General features: G+C 43.2%; 1 protein-coding gene across 5 annotated transcripts in view; it reads right to left on the minus strand.

The window, feature by feature from the left end:
• Window positions 1–13,458, minus strand: part of Cast (calpastatin) — a 117,647-nt gene extending 104,189 nt beyond the window's left edge. For 3 of the 5 annotated variants that reach the window (XM_045133638.1, XM_045133633.1, XM_045133635.1), the window contains exon 1: window positions 13,322–13,458. In XM_045133638.1, the coding sequence (XP_044989573.1) occupies window positions 13,322–13,399 (78 nt within the window). In that variant the 5' untranslated portion in view covers window positions 13,400–13,458. The remainder of the gene's footprint in view (window positions 1–13,321) is intronic. The other 2 variants (XM_045133634.1, XM_045133632.1) reach the window with 1 other exon arrangement.
• Between the last annotated feature and the right edge of the window lie 260 nt (window positions 13,459–13,718).

Raw genomic sequence — 13,718 nt, forward strand, 5'->3', positions numbered from 1 at the left:
TATCTTTTTAAAGGGGATATAAAGGATTATTTTCTTTCACTTTGAGAAGGGCATGACAGTGGGAAGGAGTAAATAAATATAAGAAACTGAAAGTTCTTTGTTGGTTTCAATCCTGATCACCCTAATAAAACCAAGTTATAAAGTGATATGTTCCTTAAAGCAGAATTGCAACATGGATATGGAGAATGAAATTACTGAAATTAGGAAGAGTGATAGTAATACCAACAGTAAAGTTTATGTAATGCATATCACTTACAAGACATTTTCCTATACATTCTACCAAAAAGGTGGGTCATGTGACTTTACAAATGAGAAAATTAATCATAGTAGTAATCTGATGGTTTTTTTCAGAAGAACACATATCTAACATATGGGCAAAGGTCATAAAGTAAATTTCTTTACTTCAAATTTGTTGTTTGCCACCTTACTATCCTAAAAGGAATTATATATTACCAGTTTCAAAATCAACAGATGCATTAGAAAAAAAAAAAAAGGAGGGCGCTGCTGGAATCTTTGTTTAGTTATTTTTATGGCCAACTGCAATGAATCACTTTCATCAATGTAAAATTCTTCCCCCACAGAAACATTATTATGGATTAGTGGAAGAAATCCACTGGAAACCAGCCAGTTTGATGGAAACCAGTTTGATGAACAGACTCCCTGCAGGGCCTGTTTCACCCTATATGTCCAAGTCAAGGGTTTGTTTGTCTGTAATTTTGAGCCATTAGGATTGAGTACCTGATCACTCCTGAATTTAAAAAAAATAGAAAACATGTAAAACTCCACATGTAAGCCAGATAGGATCATGTAGGCTTACTTCAGAGGCTGAGCTGGGAGGATCACTTGATCCCAGGGATTTGAAGCCAGCTTGGGCAACATATTGAGACTGAAAATGATGGCCCCAGGTGAAGGGCAGACCCTGTCTCATGGAAGCACATGGATTAAAAGTAGAGAAGGACACTTCAAGTTCTCCTCTGTCCTCCACCTACACTGAATGGCATGTGCATCTGCACACAGACATGTGTGTATATCACATACTACCCCCAACAAACAAATAAGTCCACATATATGCTAAAGCTAGATAATCTAGATGGTCAATTACCAAAAGAATAATGGGAAAAATAAAGAATATTCGGTGAGCAAAAATTAACAAAGACATAACTGGGCGATAGAGGAGTGCTTCTCCTTGTTATAAAGCAGGAAGCTATTAGCATAAGGTTGTCTCTGTACCCAGATCTTACACAATCTAACTGAAAGTGACGTTGGAGATAATGCTTGTAATTGCCAAAAAATAAAAGAAAATAGTGCCAGTCACAAACAGCCAGCCAACCAGTTGGTTATAAACCTGGGGACATTGTGTCACCGTATACCCTAATTAACTCCTCCTGCAGCAAAACTTTTTGATCCTCTTCTAGGTTTGAATGTGGTCACATTCCTGAGTTGTTTCATGCCTCAAATGAATTCGGTTACATTAATTGTGTTGGAAGTTTTTCTCTTGAAATCTCTAAAGGCATCATTCAATTGGCAGTTAATATTTAATACAGGTAAAAATCTACAGACATGCAGACTTACCAAACCTGTCTCCTTCCAGAACTAGTAATTGTAGAACCATGATATCACATTCATTTGCTATCTATAATCCCCTGCCCTTTTCTGATTAGGCAAAGTAACAACACATGATGCTTTAGTGGCTGTTTGCAGTTTTGAGTGTATCGTTTACTTGTTCAGCTGTGGTACTGTTGTTCATTGTACGAAGGAGAAAGCTTAAACCTTCAACTTGCCCTAGTTGAGTGAGACTCCACAAAACCCCACGTGGTTCCCTGCTCATGTGGCAAATGTACATCAGTTACTGACCCCCCAGCAAGCACCACTTAAAATAGGCTTGTAGATGATTTAAACATTCAGAAAAATTATTTCCTGGTCTTGCTTAAAAGATTTTCTATTGTAGGACTTAACATTAGCTAACATCATTTAGTTTCTCCCAATGGGACATTCAAAATTCCCCAAGTCTTGTAGCTTTCTAATAAACTTTAGGAAAGTTATAGGTATTGACTGCTTTATAAAATGTTGAGTTATAGTTACAACTTAAAAGTGTATTATATGCCGGGCGTGGTTGTGCATGCCTTTAATCCCAGCACTCAGGAGGCAGAGGTAGGAGGATCACCGTGAGTTCGAGACCACTCTGAAATTACCTAGTGAATTCCAGGTCAGCCTGGGCTAGAGTGAGACCCTACCTCGAAAAACCGAAACAAAAAAAAAAAGGGTATTATAAGCATTCATATTTTGTGATGTCAAAACAATTATGTGTTCTTGACAAATAGATATTTTACAATACATAGTATAACGACACAATAAAAATCACATATGGTCAAGCTTGAATAAATTTCAGAATTTCGTAAATTATAGTTTTCCAGTTAGTTGAAGGAATAATACCATGAATACGCGTATTCCCCGCTGCATTCATCAGCTCAACATTGTTGCTGAATGCGGCCATGTCTGTAGACACACAGGCCCAGGTCTAGATATCTGTGTGATTCGAAAGCACACGGCAGAAACCCTGAAACTTTCACACTAAACATTTCAAACACCAAGCATGTCCTTAAAAGAGCACATTTCCTCATCTGAACACAATACCATTTTTTTACATATTTACATACAATACCATTATTACCCAAAGAGCATGTATGAAGTCTCCCTAACCACATTCCATTTTCAGTAAGTAGCCACTTGTAAATTAACCATAGTCCTCATCACCTTCTTGGGGTTTATTCAACATTTTCCTGTCTGTTAAGGATCTCAAATCAGTTAAATCTTTTCCTTGAGAGACATTCCAGTGCCTCCCCTTTTTAACTCACGGAATAGCTAAGCACCATTCCTATCATTGAGCCATTAAGTGGAATACCTTGGAGTGATATATGTCAAATTTGAGGTCAATGTCCAGAGAGAGATTGCAGCACAATCTTGAAGTAGAGGCACAGTTATGTTGGGGCCTGTCACTCTGCTGTCAGAATGTGGAAGGCATGTTCCAGAGCCCCTTCTGAGAACAGGAAGCCTTCCGGCTAGGTCGTCATGGTGTCCTCTCCTGCTTGGGGTGCTGCAAGCTCCCAGGAAGCTTTGCGAACACACTCCTGCCAGAGTTTGCACAGTGTGGAACCAGGACATGGATGCCGATTTCTAAAATCCTCTCGCTGCTATATGCAGTCGGGATCAGGAACGACTGGTTCTGAGGGCAGATTTGTGGGTGCCATGACGGAAAGTGGAAGTTTCTGGTCCTCAAACCACCCCGCTGAGCTGGTACCCATGAGGAGGTGGCCAGGGTCAGGCAGGTTGATGCGGCCCTGGGCTCCTTCTGGGAAATGGATTGCTCAACGCAGGAGCTCGGTGCCCTGTGTGCACCCCAGCGTTTCCTGTAAAATCCCGAGCCTTGCCCTATGAGTGCAGCACCACAGCTTCACAAATGTACAACAGTCTCTTTTCTCAGTGAAGCAAACAAATCAGCAATTAGAAAGTACTATATGCTTTCTTGCTGACTGATTATGTCCTAAACGCACAAAATTGCCTTTCCAAACACATATAAATTATGTTCTTTTTTTTTTTCTCTAGATGTTGGTTGGGACCAAGAAACTGCTAATTAAATTACTGCATTTCCCCAAAACTTTAAACCTCTCTGACAAGTATGTTTGCTCATTTTAGATCAGTAAATTAGACAAAAGAGAAAGTCTGAGTTAGGAAGATGGATCAGTAGCTTAAGGAACTTGCTTGCAGAGTCTGCCTGCCCAGGGTTCAATTCTCCAGTACCCATGTAAGACCAGAGGCACAAAGTGGTACATCCATCTGGAGTTAATTTGCATCAGCAAGAGGCCCTGGCATGCCCACACTCACTTTATGTCTCTCTCTGTTTCTTCTTTTTTTAATTTTGTTTATTTTTATTTGAGAGCGACAGACAGAGAAAGAAAGGCACACAGAGAGAGAGAGAGAGAGAATGGGCACACCAGGGCCTCCAGCCACTGCAAACGAACTCCAGATGCGTGTGCCCCCTTGTGCATCTGTCTAACATGGGTCCTGGGGAAGGGAGCCTCGAACCGGGGTCCTTAGGCTTCACAGTCAAGCGCTTAACCGCTAAGCCATCTCTCCAGCCCTCTCTCTGTTTCTTTTAATTTTTGGTTTATTTTTATTTATTTATTTGAAAGCGACAGACAGAGAGACAGAAAGCGGCCTAGAGAGAGAGAGAGAGAGAGAGAGAGAGAGAGAGAGAATGGGCGCGCCAGGGTCTCCAGCCACTGTAAATGAACTCCAGATGCATGCGCCCCCTTGTTCATCTAGCTAATGTGGGTCCTAGAGAATCAAGCCTCGAACCAGGGTCCTTAGGCTTCACAGGCAAACGCTTAACCGCTAAGCCATCTCTCCAGCCCTAAAAATACCTTTAAAAGAGAGAGAAAGCCTGAGAAAACAGGTTGAAAAAAAAAAAAAATCAAGGGATCATGTGAAACTTGGTATTAAAAAAAAAAAAATCCTAAGAGGTCTATGCTTTTATGCACTCTACTTTCTAAGTTGAGATTATTCAGAAAACCATCAGAAGGATCCAAAGCTGGCTTTACTTCAGGGCAGTCTCCCTGAGGGTAGCTCCTCAGTCTGTGTGTCTATAGTGGACTTTTCGCCTCACCTCTTCTCTACTGGTATCCCAGGAGATCTAGGCTGGCCATATCCTCTGGATGAATGGACTCAAGCCGGGCTTGACCAACAAGAGGCATCGGCAGGCACTGGGTGGGTGAGACACTCCAGTGATGTGAGGGTCACTAAGGACGTAGTGTAGCCTGCAGGTCAAGTGAGCTGGCATTCTGGCTTCTACATGGTGATCCTGCACCTTTTTCTGTCTCTCTAGCTTGGGGTGGTGGTGGCTTCCCATAACTTCTTAATCTTGCAACCACCTATCCTTTCCCTGCGGTCTTCCCAGCCTTTACTACTGCCTGGATAACCAGCCTTCTGCATGAACTTCCCTTTGTGTTCAATATTCAGAACGATTTCTGTCTCTTAGTTGGTTATAACAAACTCTCATAGCACAAAACGAATATGAATTTCGAAGCCTATGATCCTGGGCAAATAATTTAAACCTTTAGTTTGTCCTTGTAAAAGGAAGTAAATGGTACCAGTCCTGGGCTGGCATATTTATGATATTAAAAAGTAGCCTGGGGCTGGATAGATGGCTTAGCAGTTAAGCACTTGCCTGTGAAGCCTAAGGACCCTGGTTCGAGGCTCGATTCCCCAGGACCCAAGTTAGCCAGATGTGCAAGGGGGCGCATGCGTCTGGAGTTCGTTTGCAGTTGCTGGAGGCCCTGGCGTGCCCATTCTTTCTCTCTCTATCTGCCTCTCTCTCTGTGTCCATCGCTTTCAAATAAATTTAAAAAGATAAACAAAACTTTTTTTAAAAAGCAGCCTGGCCCAATGTCTAGTTCACCTTAAGAATACAACATTACTCCACTCCTTTTTCCTCTCTTAGCTCCAGTCTATTTGTGACAAACTACAAGAGTGAAATGAGGATGAGAAGTAGGTTGAGGTCTGAATGTATCCTTTTTCTCAGGAAATAAATAGTAGAGAAGAAGAACTTACTATCTTACTTTCCCTGAAGCATGAAGAATCCAGGTTGTCCAGCAAGTTATTGTTTGGACTCTAGCTCTCCGCTGTTTATTAGATTGATCTCACACTTCCACTTTATACCAGAGAAAACAGACTAGTTGCAGGAAGACAAATTCATTCTTTCTAACAACCTACAAGTTGCTTACAGGTAAAGCACATCAATTTGCAAATTCACATGCTTTTAAGTCCTTTGAAACTGTGTGTGTGCGTGCGCATGTGTGCGGGCATGCACGGTTGGGAATGGGGTAGACAGTGAACAGCTAATGATGATCACGACATTGTTCCTTATTGATTCCAGTTATGCATACAGAGCTCATTATATTCTTTCATCTCTTCCTACTATATGTAAAAAGAAATACTAAAAAAAGTTTTGCAAATTTCAGGTTACTCTTATCTCAAGAGTGTTTATCTCCCTAGAGTTATACAAAGGCAAAATTCTAGCTGTTCTAGTTTTAAAATTGAAAAAAAAAAAATAAGTCAAAACTCAGAGAAAGGGCTGATGTGGGAGGTCCGGTTTATTTACTTTTAAAAAGTCATTGAGGGCTAGAGAGATGGCTTCGTGGTAAAGTGCTTGCCTGTGACGCCTAAGGACCCCGGTTGGAGGCTCCATTCCCCAGGACCCATGTTAGCCAGATACACAAGGGGGCGCATGTGTCTGGAGTTTGCAGTGGCTGGAAACCCTGGCATGTCCATTCTCTCTCTTTTTCTCTGTATCTCTCTCTTGCTCTCAAATAAATAAATAAAAACAAACAACAAACAAAAGTCATTGACAACAGGGCGTGTGGTGCACACCTTTAATCCCAGCACTCAGGAGGCAGAGGTAGGAGGATTGCCGTGAGTTCAAGGCCACCCTGAGACTACATAGTGAACTCCAGGTCAGCCTGGGCTAGAGTGAGACCCTACCTCGAAAAACAAACAAAAACAAACAAACAAACAAACAAAAAGTCATTGACAATCCATTGTCATCTAGATGCTGGGAGCATGCAACAGAGAGAAAAAAATGAAAGTCTCAGATCATTCACATACAGGACACATTTCTCCTCCCCTACAGGATTATAAAGTTATAGGGATAACTTTTATTGCAACTTCTCATGAAAAAGAAGGTAGGAAGGCTGGTATTGCTTAGTTGGCAGAGTGCTTGCCTAGCATGGACTAAGCCCTGGGATCAATCTTTAGCACTGCATAAACTGAGTGTGGTGGATTATGCCCGCAATCCCAGAATTTGGGAAGAGCCAGGATAACTGTTTTTATATGGTGAGTTCAAGGCCAATCTGGACGATATGATTCCCTTTCTGGAAAACACAAGAACCTAGGTATTAATGCTTAACTGAAGAGCTGTAATTATGGAACCCCATTTGATTGCATCCAGCTCAGTATTTCCCAGTATTTTAAGATTCTGGTGGGCAAGCAGAGGGTGGGCGCTCACTCCTTTTGTCCACTTTTCAGAGGAAACATCAATTGACAGTTTCCTAGTATAGCTTCCTAGATCCACCTAGAGTCAGGTTTATTTTCTCAAAGGTATCTCTAGGAAATGTCAGGAGAACTTATATTTGTTCTCATCACAGTCATCATTAGAATGTACTTAAAGGAAACGTGAGAAAAGCGCCTGGAAAGGACCATTTATGTGATTCTTATCTGCATGGAGCCTGACACATGTTAGGTAGATGATAAATAACTACGAGCATCTTTTTTAAAAATTTTATTTATTTATTTATTTGACAGCGACAGAGAGAGAAAGAGAGAGAGAATGGGGGGCACCAGGGTCTCCAGCCACTGCAAATGAATTCCAGATGCATGTTCCACCTTGTGCATCTGGCTTACATGGGTCCTGGGGAACTGAGCCTTTAACTGGGGTCCTTAGGCTTCACAGGCAAGCACTTGACCACTATGCCATGTCTCCACCCTGAGTAAGCATCTTTTATCTTTACTATCTCACTGTGGTGGTCCATGAATTTTCTATATTCAAAATGAATTCCATGCATTTTAGGAAGCTAGCCATAGACTCAGTACCCTCCTGGATAATGCTGCCCATGCTTTTCCTGGGCTGCAGTTGTTTCAAAGTATTTCTTAACTGAACGATAACTGTTTTTATTCCACTGCATGGTAGCTATGAAGTTTTCTTGTTTAAGTTTTGGTAAAAGTAAAGTGAGGCAACTTAAAGAAACTTTACTGTTGCATCAGTAAGATTTCCATTAAAAAAAAAAAAAAAAAACTTGGGCTGGAGAGATGGCTTAGCAGTTAAGCGCTTGCCTGTGAAGCCTAAGGACCCTGGTTTGAGGCTCGGTTCTCCAGGTCCCACGTTAGCCAGATGCACAAGGGGGCGCACGCGTCTGGAGTTCGTTTGCAGAGGCTGGAAGCCCTGGCGCGCCCATTCTCTCTCTCCCTCTATCTGTCTTTCTCTCTGTGTCTGTCTCTCTCAAATAAATAAATTAAAAAAAAATTAAAAAAGAAAAACTTAGGGGAGAAAATGATGGTCTGCTTAGAGATGCCTTGAAAATGCTGAAACAGCCAGCTCAGAACTAATTATCCACATGTCCACCTTGGCGTCTCAAATGACTTCCCTCTGCTTCCACCCCCAGAGAGCTGCGTCACTGTTTAAAAAGCACTTGCGTGACATAATTAACTTTCTGGGAACTTTTCAGAACTGATAAAGGACACTATCACCCTATGCTACTCAGTTTAAAAGACTTGTTGAGGTTCAGTGGGACTCCAGGGGGTTGTCAGCCAGAAGGTGAACTTACATTTGTGATCTTCGTTCCTGCTATGGTACCTTAGTCTACAGCCTTTGTACAGACCCTATAATTTTGCTTTTCTTCTGAAATCCATGGCAGCCAAGTGGTCTGTTTTTTACAAAGGAAAGCTTGTTACACTCTTCCCAGGCTGGTCTCAATAATGGAGCTTCTCAAATGACTAGGTTCCTAGATCATGCTGTCCCTGGGACCATGAGTCTTAATTAGACTGAAAAATATCTTTAATTAACATGGCTACTAGAATCAACTATGACACAGGAATCTGTTTCATGAGGGAAGACCAATTTACCCTTATTCATTTCTGAAAATTACACCGCTCATCAAATATCATTTGAATTTAGATTTTAAAGCTTTGTACTTTTTTTACTGTAATCATAAACTCCTTCAGAAGGTATTGGTCAAATTCAGTATAAAAATACTGCATTTCATTGACAAGTTTTACAGGTGGCATGCTCTCAAGTGAACATAAATTTCACTGATTTATTTTATCCTACCTACATTTTGAAAGTTGAGTTATGCACAACTTTTTTGGTATTTAAGGATGCCACTAAGCATAGTGTAATCACAGGATTTACCTGCAGGATTCTGAGATGCATGTATGCATACATCATCCCTTGGCACCTGTGGGAGACAGGATTCAAGAGCTTCCTAAATACTGAAATCTGCCTATGCTCAAGTCCTTTATGTGCCCGGCTTTGCCTCTAACCTATGGACAGCCTGTCACACTGTTTAAGTCCTCTCAGCATTACCTAGGAACAGCTGTCATCTTAAAATGCTTGGGGAATAATAAAGGTCTGCCCATATTCAATAAACATACAATATTTTAAGAAATATTTTAGGGGCTGGGGAGATAGCTCACCACTCAAGGCGCTTGCCTTCAAAGCCCAACAACCTCAGTTCGATAGCCCAGTATCCATGTAGAGCCAGATGCACAAAGTGGTGCCTGCATTTGAAGTTTAATTACAGTGGCTACTGGCCCTGGCCTGCGTGCATGCACACTCATTGATTCTCTCTCCCTCTTTGTAAATTAAAAAATACATATTTAAAATATTTTAGATTAGTGGTTGAATATGTGGTTCAGATGAAGAGCTGTTATTCTAAAATGTTTGGAGAACAATAACCCAAAAGTTTGCACATATTCAATAAGGATACGATTTTTTAAAAATATTTTTAAACATTTTAGTTTTATTTATTTGACAGAGAAAGAGGGAGAGAGATAGAGAGAATGGGAGCTCCAGAGCCTCCAGACACTGCAAATGAACTCAAGACGCATGCACTACGTTGTGCATCTGGCTAATGTGGGTCTTGGGGAATCAAACCTGGGTCCTTTGGCTTTGCAGGCAAATACCTTAACCACTAAGCCATTCCTCCAGCCCCTAAAAAACATTTTTTTTTTAAGAAAACACTTCTGAAGCCTTTATTTACAAAAGCTTTAAAAACAAATAATACCCTCTGTTTTGCAAATAATGTTTTGTTTAAAAAGGATTGCCCAGTTATAGCATTGTAATATTAAAAAACATTTTTGATTGGTGGTTGAATATATGGTTAATGAGAGCTAACTGTTATATATATATATACACACACATACACATACACATACATACACATATACATACATATATATGAATATACATATGCATTTCTTTTATGTAAATATGTACATATACATACCATATATGTGTGTGTATATATATATATATATACATATCTTACAGTTTGGCTTCATAAATCTTTGGGGGATTTGTGGGCAGGCTTATGGGAAGCCTCACTATTTCCCAAAGCTAAATTTGCATTTTCATATCTGGGAGTGTATTTTGTTGAGAAGAAATAATCCATACCTTCTATTTGATTCTCAAAATAGTCTGCTAACACTCATAAAAGACCAATTAAAAGTTATTTACTCATGCTTGTATATGTATGTATGTGTATACGGGTGTGCCAGGACCTCTTGCCACTGCAAACACTAGATTCTTGCACCACTGTTTGCACCCGGCTTACATGGTGGCTTGGAAATTAAACTGGAGCAAGCAGGCTTTACAAGCACATGACTTTAGCCTCTTAGCCATCTTTCTAGCCCCCATGGCCAAACTGAAAAAGAAAAAAGATTTAGAAAACCATTATCTAGCTTTATTGCCCAATAATATGCACCCAAGTTATTGAATTTCCTGAAACACGGGAAGAGTGAATTCAGATGTTCTAGAAGTATAAAAAGCACAGTGGACTGTGAATAGTTAACATGAAAAACAATATAATGTTAGTGGTGTGCACACTGATTAGATGCTGAAAAGGTTTCTTGGATATAGGTTAACAAAAGTATGTTATTAGCATCAATTTGACATACATTGTTAAAGTGTGTATTGTGAAAAAAATTATGTCCATGTGCGGCTCACATTATATTTCTCCTGTACAATACTGGTTTGGGAAATGTCAAAGTTTGATCACAGGCATGTGGCTGATGCTAAAAGCAAAATGGATTTTTTTTGTTTGTTTGTTTTTGTATTCTTTGGGTTATTGAGGTAGGGTCTCATTCTAGCCCAGGCTGACCTGGAATTCATTATGTACTTTCAGGCTGGCCTTGAACTCACAGTGATCCTCCTACCTCTGCCTCCCAAGTGCTGGATTAAAAGCATACGCTACCATGACTGGCTGCAAATTTTTTCCATAATAGCTCCAAAATATTCTAAGAGAGGGTTTAGCCAAGTTGCCAAACTACAGCAGTGTCCTAACAGTACTAAAAGCATGGATTCAAACTATCTTCACCTAAGTAGCACAACATAATTTTCTTTAGACAATGATACATCTGGAAGAAGTCTGATGTTAACTCCGAACACCTGTCATCTGTATTTGCAGATAACTTGGTACATTTTGATAAGAACCCTTGGACAATCATGACTCAAAGCAAACTTTTGCTCTTAACACACTGATAAAATGGAAACATTTAAAACATGTAGAAAGTGTAATGGGGGATATTTAAAAAAATGTCCCGAGGGAAATTGGAACTGCCTACCATTGATTGGATACATCTATGGCACGTTGATTTATGAATCTAGTAACACCTCACCAATCCTTATGCCATGTATATCATCCTCTGCCTTGCAGATGACAAAACAAATCCCAGTCCTTGGGAGGCAGAGGTAGGAGGATCACCCTGAGGCTACAAAGTTAATTCCAGGTCAGCCTGGGCCAGAGTGAGACCCTACCTCGGACAAACAAAAACAAACAAACCAAAAACCCCAGATGTGAAAACATTTTCAAAAAGACTGACTCACTAACTCATTATCATCTGAGTTGAGACAATCTGTGGCTCTCCTTTGCGCACGTGAAGGCTGGCAGTACACTGCCTGGCACAAAGCAGATGCCACCGAATACTCACTGCTTGTAACCATTCTGACTCCAACACAAGGGTTCCTCCAGAAGGTGTGAGCCCTGTCTCTTCTTCCCAGACCACGAGCGGAGAGGAAGCTGTGTCCCGTGTTTTAAATTCTCACCGTAAATCAATGCAATAAAAAAAAATTCTCCTGTCAACTAAGGTTTGTTTTTGTGGAGTTCTTTTCTTTTATTGTCTTTCCAAGTAATCTAATGTTAAATCATGCTGCCTGGTTTCAAAACATTACAAGTGCCAGCTTGAATGGGCATCATGCAGGACAGACGTTCCATGTACTCTAAACTAGTGAAATATATTTGTCCCTCATCCAAAATAAGAGTACATAGTAGTGAGATCTCTCTCTCTCTCTCTCTCTCTCTCTCTCTCTCTCTCTCTCTCTCTCTCTGTGTGTGTGTGTGTGTGTGTTTGGTTTGTATGGGCACGCAAGCATCTTTCTCTCTTCCCCACCCCCATACCCAGGGAGTCAGTTGCTCCTTGCTGTTTAGAATTTTCTTGGCTCTTCCCACCCTTATCCTCTGAGTTTGGCTTTGCAAATCCAACAATCATCTTTGCACTTGTCTCAGCAGTTGGAAAAAAAAACTCTCAAGATCTGAGTCCTGGTGGTCAGCTGCTGAGTTCATCCAGGAATGCACTCCAGGCGCGAGCTCAGCGGGAGCATCATCTTGCACCCCTCTGCCATCCGGGCACGTACTTGCATACCAGGGCAGGGTGAGTGAGCCTCCGGTCTCCACGGGAACCTAACCTGAAAGTCTGCCTGGAGGTTGCGTGGGCTCCCACCCATTCCTCTCCAAATCCCTCAGAGGATTTCCCATCGAGGGCAAGATTAATAAGTACACTCCCTTTCCAGATCCTGCCCAGATGTAGTCGCCTCTATTTACCGTCTTGTACCACCAGCTCGCGAATGCCATGGCGACGACCCACTTGCTCGGAGCAGCGCGCGCGGCGGCGGGGGACCGGGCGAGGGCGCGCGATGCTGGGATAGAGCCCCTGGGGGCTCGCTCACACTCCACCAGGCTGGGACCTGGCTGGCTCCGCGCTGCGCGGGCCATACAGATGCCCGGTGGGCGGGCGCGGGAGGCGGGGAGGAGGAGCCCTGGGTCCCGCCCCAGCAGCCCGGCCCTGCCCCGCTCCGCCCCATCTGGCCCCAGTCTGGTTAGGGAAGGGCTGTTGGTTCTGGGCGGCAGCCACTCCCTACGCCTAACTTCACGCGCAAGACTGGAGAGCTCTCTCTATGCAGTGAAAACGAAGCCACTCACTTTAGGGGTCCTGAGCGAACTTTAGTCTCCCCTGACGCCCATCCTCAACTCACCCCTTTCTTGCCAGCCAACTTTGCACCGCGCGCTCCTCGACCAACACTCTAGACCCAAGCCTCGAACCTGCAGCCACACCGTTCGCCACCTGCTTGCCCCTGCCCGCGGGCATGGAGCCCGGATCCCTATCTCTGCCAGGGACATGGGCCAATCGGGGACAGGTGCGGCAATGCCTCTCCTCTGCTCGCCCAGCACCCCCACCCACCACCCCCTGGGGAGCTGGGACGGGAGCACCCACTCACCTCTTGGGTGTGGCGGCCGGCGGACGCTGCGCGCCGGGGCCGGGGAGAGGCGGAGGGCTTGGGACCCGGCTGCGACATGGCGAGGGGAAAGGCGCAGCCGAGACCCGGCGCGGAGGCTCGGCCGGGGCGCTCTGGGTGGAGGGGGGACGGTAGGACGGAGCCGTGAGGCAGCTTTTCCGACCCAACCCTCGGCCTTGCGCGGGGGCTCCCCCTCACCCCGCCGGGCCCTCCCCTTCCTGCCCAGCAGAAGCTGTCACGGGCCTGAAACTTTAACACCCTCCGCCCCAGCTTCGTCACCCGGGGAAGACCCTCTCCGGGCCCGCCCGAGCACTGCAGGGTTCCTTGTGGGTCAGAAACAGAAGGGGTTTTGGGGGTGTGTGTGTGGGGGGGGGCCGCT

Source organism: Jaculus jaculus, chromosome 14, assembly GCF_020740685.1.
Source record: "Jaculus jaculus isolate mJacJac1 chromosome 14, mJacJac1.mat.Y.cur, whole genome shotgun sequence".
Lineage (NCBI taxonomy): Eukaryota > Metazoa > Chordata > Mammalia > Rodentia > Dipodidae > Jaculus > Jaculus jaculus.